Source organism: Merops nubicus, unplaced genomic scaffold, assembly GCF_000691845.1.
Source record: "Merops nubicus isolate BGI_N331 unplaced genomic scaffold, ASM69184v1 scaffold44484, whole genome shotgun sequence".
NCBI classification, from domain to species: Eukaryota; Metazoa; Chordata; class Aves; order Coraciiformes; family Meropidae; genus Merops; species Merops nubicus.
Window position 1 is genome coordinate 250 of NW_008605715.1, and position 6,950 is coordinate 7,199.

At 40.7% G+C, this 6,950-nt stretch overlaps 1 protein-coding gene across 1 annotated transcript; it reads right to left on the reverse strand.

Moving 5' to 3' along the window:
• Positions 1 to 5,878: 5,878 nt before the first annotated feature.
• LOC103772088 (torsin-1A-interacting protein 1-like) lies at positions 5,879 to 6,586 on the reverse strand. Its single transcript, XM_008939408.1, has one exon. It carries the CDS (start codon positions 6,584 to 6,586, stop codon positions 5,879 to 5,881), a length of 708 nt encoding a protein of 235 aa, XP_008937656.1.
• Between the last annotated feature and the right edge of the window lie 364 nt (positions 6,587 to 6,950).

The window sequence follows — 6,950 nt, forward strand, 5'->3', positions numbered from 1 at the left end:
TCCGGCCGAAACTAGGGCACCGCTTTTTAGTCATTTGTATTCATAGCTAAGTCATCTTTATAAAATAGTTCGATTTTTCTTGCTAAATGAAAGCAGCTCAGATTACAGTCTAGCAGTTGCCAAGTTTAAATAACATTTGCAGGACCTTCACAGAGATGACCGAGTACCACCAGCTGGATTTCACGTCTAATAGTCGTTATAAACCCAGAAGAGTTTGTTCAAATACTATATTGCATAGATTCCACCCCAAAGATTCATTAGAACCACCCATGTTTCAAAAATAGGTCTAAGATGATCTTGTGATAGCTGGATAACATTTCCACTGAAGAAGGAACGTTATTAGAATAGGAAAACAGAAATTCTTAAGAGTTATTTTGGGGATGTCTCCTCCTGGGCTTTACAACTTCATGGGAGTCTGGCTTTCAGTCATTAGCACGATTGTTTGACTACAGATGCCAAATTTCTTGGGGGAACCTGGGGGCGGAGAGTTATCTACCCCAACCACTAAAGGATCACTAAAACTACTGCAGCTTTTTTTTTTTTTAAAAAAAAACAGAAAGAATTAAACTGTTTTTACACAGCATCTCCTCATGTGAATGGTTGACATTTTGCATATAAATTATTCTAATATGGGAACACCATACAAAAACATCCTAAACACTGAGGGGCCATTATAGCTGTGAAGCTTAGGCAACATAGAGCTTAATCATGTCTCAATTACAGGAGACCCGTTTAAACTTAATTTGGTTCTTTTACATATGCAAACTAATTACAGAGTATATTTTCCAGTGTAAGCATACCTCCTCTGAAACAAGAGGTAAACTTGAGATGTCAGTGGTCAAACCTTTGAAAACAATTTTGCTTTGGTGGATGAGGGAAAAAAATATCAACACCCAAAGAGAAGCACAGTTCCAATGGGAAAAAGTAGTACATGGTGCCTGATTCCCTCCTGAGTCCTAAAGAGCAAACCTGCTCCTCCCAAATGCAGAAGACTGAGTAATAATAATAATAATGACGACAATTTCAGTCAATGAAAACAATATTACTACAGTGTATGGAAGCCCTGATCACAGACAAGGGCAAATTAAATTATTACATTCCCTGTCATCACCTTTGCTTAAATTTACTGCTTAATATTGCTGGATTGGCAGCCTGTTTAAATTATTCAGCACTTTTGTAATGCACTACCTCTTTAATTATGCTTTTAAACAGTTTCTCTTTTCTGCTTGGAAGCAGTTAATCTAGTTTCATGCTCCTCCTTTTCATCTTCAGGCAAACAAGACATCGCACTAGGATTTTCCCAAACATGAAAATCATTTGATTTCAGTGGGTCAAATAAAATTAAAAGGCAATGTTTGTCTACTGGAGTTGCTTCTATACGGCTTCCATTCTCTTTATCTGTCAGTGGAACATAATTGTAAAACTTTGGATTACTTTTTCAAAGATCCTCTACCAATGAGCAGAAAGCTCTGACAGGCAAACATCACACAAAAGAGAAAGACACTCTCATAAAGCAATCTTGTGAACTTCTCCAAGATTAGAAATAAAGAAACCATTTACCTGCAAGCAGACACAGCTGAGAGAAGAGCAACAACTGAACACACTCCAGTTTGATTACCTGCTCACCAAACTGTGAAGCAACAGAGATAACAAGCACTGCCCAAGTGCTGGAAGTGGCGGATGGAGACAGTAAGTTAAAACTAAAGAGCCATAATCTCATTTTACGCTAATTTAGTTATTGCAGCTTTAAGAGAGAGGTTTGGAAAGTTTTCCACTCCATACTACGCTTGCATACCCTTTCTAAAATTAGAAAGGGGCAGCTGGCTACTGCAACTGAGTACCCAGCTTGAGCCCCCAGACTCCCTCCCCCCTTTGCTTAACTGATGTGGCTCCTAAGAGCCATGGAAGAATTTGGGTAAGGGTGCTTCCACCTGTTGGACATGGAATGAGATTGTCCAGGCATTCGGTTATAAATCCAGCTGTCAGGAGCTGACAATAAAACAGGACACCAGACAGCTGTGAGGATTGCAGGACCACCCCACCCCTCCCCACCCCCCCCAGCTTTCTCTGTACTCCTACAATTTTAGTTTCTCCTGCAGCAGAAAACACATGAAATTTTTTTTCTCTGCATGATTTGGGCTTATAAAAGAAAGATCACTTCTGACTTTTCTCAGTTTTCCAGCTGTGCTACAAGGTCTTGGCACAGAATCTGGCAAGTTGTTCATGTACCATTACACACTTCCAAAACCAGATATTTTCTCCTAAATATAACATGCTGGTGATTGCATTGCAGATGGTGCACACAGCTGCATTCTGCACAGCAAATGCTTTTATACCTAACTTCACATGGAGCTCACCTTCTCTTTTACACTCAGTTTGAGCCTGACTGATTATTTGTTCAAAACATTTTTCAAAAAAAAAAAAAAGTAAAAAAAAAAAAAAGGATCGGTTTTCATAATTTGTGGAAAACAAGCAAGTGCTTTTCCTGGTGTGAAAAAATAGGGGAAAATATTAGTCCTTTTAGCAAACCTGCTTAGCATGCTCAAAACTTCATTGCTTAGTGCAAGGTGATTCAGTGCAGGGTGTTCCAGGTCCCTTTTCCAACCGCCAAGTACAGAAGGTGATAGGGGCTTCACCATCTTTCAGGGACTCAAAGGTGACCTGACTTTGAAACTGATTTTGTTTTGCAAGATGAGGGAAAAAACAGGAGCACACCAACAGAGGAGCAAAACAGGGTCAATGTTCCACCTCTCACCTGGGCTGGCTGCCTTTGAGGGGGCTCTCACCAGATGCAGGCAGCAGCTTGCAACCCAAGGAGCTGTTTGACTGCCGTTTCTCAACCAATTTGCAGAGTGATGGAAATTCTGTCTGCAAATTCGTGTGTAGCTGGTTCAGCTCCCCAAAGATTGTGTTGTGCCTAAAGTTCATATGCTCTAAGCCCACACAGAACAGGAAACAGCCCCTGCTTGGTCCTGAGGCCAGAGCTGGTGTCTTTGCTCCCTACAAGCACATCTTGGCTGTCACAGACTAATTTGCTGATCTGCTGACTGTTAGAGACAATTCAATCTCAGATGTGAGCTGTCTCTAGAAGAACCCGAAGTATTTTAGAGTTTGAAAAACATCAAATGGCTACATTTGCTGCAGGCAATGAAGTAATTATACAAGGAGGATAGTAATCAGCTGCCTGTGAGCAACCCAGACAGACACTACTCTTCACCTCTGGCTGAGGAGGAGTTACTTAATGAGATCTGCATTAGGTACCTGTGGATGTTTAACGAAAGCCTTTTAAGGACAAAGCCACAAACAGCTACAAAAAGGACCTACTACTTCAAGAGCAGAAACAGTCCTCTAATCCTGAGCCTTTCCCCTCCTCCCAAAGAGGCAACTGCATAGACCATCTTGCTTTTGATTTATTTTTTCCAAACTAAGCAGCACACCATATGTTTCCAAATACACCTCACTTGCCCTACAGTTTAAAAAAAAAAAAAAGCGATTCTCCTTTATCAAGTACAACACTGAGTCTTTAGTTTCAAGGCACCTTCCTAATTTGTCTCGAAAGAGAGGAACACAGCTCCTTCAATACCATATACTGCAGGGGGAGTTAGTTTTAGAACCAGAAAATAACCTGTATTACATACATTGTGTCTTCATGTCATAGCTTAGTCTTTATTTTTGTGGTTGCCAGTTCTGCCAGTAAGGAAGTCCCTCCAGTCAGTTCACAGTGCACTACTTTGGAACAGCAGAGGTGCAGGAACATGCAGCTAGGAGTGGAACAAGAATGAAGTCATCGCTTTTGTCAGCTGCTGACTCTTGTATCAGACTAATGAAACAAATGAACCATATCTTATCATTAGTTCCAGCCGAAACCAGAACTGAGGAATTACTACAAGAACACCAAGTAAAAGACAATTCAGAGCTATTATTTCTTCCTGAAATGTTCCCTGTCAGAGAAAAGCCTTGAAATTGCCAAATACATGCATCTGCATCCCAGTGTCTACCGCTACATTCAGGTTTCTTAGAAGTTCTAAATTTTGCAAAAGGCTGTGTTTTCGTGGTATTTGGTCAAATGTAAAAGGAACAATCTTAAAATATGAACAAAAAAAAAAGTCTGACCACTTAAAATTCAACAGGCAAATCTTAAAACAACTTATAAAACAAACAACTATATTTTTAATGATTACTAAAATAGTTTACATAATATACAAACAAATATGCTGCCAGAATACACTTGGAAGTCACAGCTGTTTCTTAAAGAACATGTCCAAAATGAAAATGCCATCTTTTCCTTCCTGAGCTATTCTGAAAACATCCAGAACAGCAGCACTTCCATGTCTTTTTACTGTTTATATTTCTTCCCATTAAAATAAAAAGCACTACCCATTATAGCTTCTCCTTGGTTAGAACAAATCCACCCCTGGTTTAAGTAACCATAGCTCTGTCTCTCAAACTGCGTTCTTTTATATGCTTGAGTTTGGCCCATCCCACTTAACACCCCAAATCTTTGCTTGCACAAAGAAGCCAGGAGCTCCAGCACCTCAGAAAGTCTTCCTGGTTAAGAAGGACTTCTTGCAAGAGAGCAGCTCAAGGGGTTTGTGAATAAAGGACAGGTCCAAGAGACACCATCCCTCATCTGTTACAAGAAAACGTCCTATGAATTTGAGAGCAGTCTTCACATGTTCCTTCATACTCAATAAAACCAAATGCACATGGACCAATAGTAAGAGAGCATACACCAACAGCAATGAAATGGAAGTGCTGCAATTCTTTTTTTTTTCAACAAAATATTTTCAATAGAAACAAGTATGTGTTTTTAGTCTGGTGTGATTCTCAGCATGAGGCACTCAAAAAAAAAAAATGTATTTTAAAAACACGCATTGCAAATCTGCTCTTCACTAGAAGCTTATACAGCAAGCAGCAGGTTATACAGACACGTGAAGAAAGGTAATTTTTCTAGGATATCAAGTACCACAAATAAATAAATTCTCTTGATGAAAAAATAGTTATTTTATTAAAATGAGAAATAGCTTATGTCTTCCTAAACTTTTGTTTGGAAGAGATGCAACAGGTCTTTAGGACACGCACACAGCTGATGCTTTATTACTTCCCCCAAATTTTAAGACTTAGAGAACTTGGACAAAGAGCAGAGAATTCGTGGAAGCAGCAAGGCAGAGGTGCTGAAGGACTAGTTCACCTATGTCAGTACTACTAATGTCAAGCAATCCTTCATACCCCAGCTTTTCTCACTTTCCAGAACTGTTTGGGGCAAGTTCATTTAATGAAGAAACATTTACAGAAAGGTTCTCCACAAGTCACAAGTGTTTCAAAATATTTTGCCATTTCCAGAAGTTCCCAGAGACAGTCAACATTTTTGTTGCAATCAGACAGATCAAGAAAAAGCTTGTGCTTGGGCTCCCATCACTTCTTCATAATTTTTTTTTTCTTATGTTAGAAGAAAAACAAAGCAATTCTGGCAGATAAAGGTGATATTTTCGCATCCTACTACCCTGTCAAACATGATACCAGCTTTATGCACCCCCAGAAAAGGATCCTCATAACAAAGCCAGTAGTGCACCAAGACAGCTTCAGGAGCAGATGAGTGGTTCTGCACTAGTGGGCACCTAATTCCAGCTCCAAGGCACTATGTCAACGAACACAACTTACCAAAAATCACCAAGTTCCTTGCTTACATTCTGGAGTTGATTTAGAGACGTCCCAGTTACTTAGCAGAAACAACCCTGCCAGTTGGTGGAATTTCTCTGCACGGAAAGGACCGTGTGCTGTCTGTGCTCACAGCAGTCACAGTAAGTTCTTCCCTGTTCAGCCATTGCAATATACATTTTCTGTCTTCCTCCTTCCCCCGAGTCCTCTCCATGCACTTTTATGTGCATCCTTCCATAGGGAGGCCTTTTTCAGGCCAAATAGGCAACACAAGGTGAGATATACGGCTCCACAGTCCACTCAGCTTATCTGTGTCCATGCTGTTATAAGAAGTAGAAACATCTGAGCTGGTAAACTTCACCTGGAGGAAATCCCGGACTTTCTCCTCAACTTCTTTCAAGGTGAGGCTCTTTGTCAGCGACTGCTCGTCCAGGAGAACGGTCAGCAGGAGAGCCACATCTTTAAAAGCTGCATTTTCATGGTCACAGTACTTGTAAAAGATTAAGGTGGAGCCTGCAGGCAGCAACTCAAATCGATGCACCACTGCTACCTTCTTACCTTCTCTAAACCCAGAGCTGAGCTCATTATCTACCTCCAGCTTGACACGGTCACTGTCCAATACGGTTTTGTCTGCCCCGTCAATTTTGATTGTCGTAGCATTCTGGGAGAAGGCAAAAGCATCAGCAATCTCATTGCTTAGGCACCTGAGCACCTTCTCACCCTCTTGGCCAGCTGTGAACAGTAAGATGGCTGGCTCCAAGTGCAGATGGGAAGCATTAAGACGTTTCTCAAGGGACTTGCGGGTCCTTTTCCACAGATTGGCGTCCTGACTTTGGTAAGTATTTTGTAGTTTCTTCATCCGGGCTCGAAACTCTTGCAGAATTTGAGCATCTCTACTTGACAAAGTTGCATCTAGAAGACTTGGCATTCCACTCCACAGAACATAAAGCAACAGGACACTAAGTACCAGAACCAGTAACAAAGTCCAGCTCTTGTGAAATCCACATGGACCATCATCTAGAGAAAGGAGGAGCAAACCGGAAGAGAGCAATGTTTTAAGAAGAATCAGGAGTCATCAAGAGAGAGGAAAGTAAGAGGAAACAGTAAAATTCAATGAACTCATCCCACTTGCAAGGTATCAGCACAGTAGTTGAAGAGTGGTTTCTGTATTATTTCTCCTCCCTATCCCCATGAGGATAAAAATAGTTTTTGCAGCAGTATTTGCATCTCAAACACTGGTGATCAACACCATCAAAAAATGTTTGTGGTCTTTGGATCAGTCAGCTTCATAA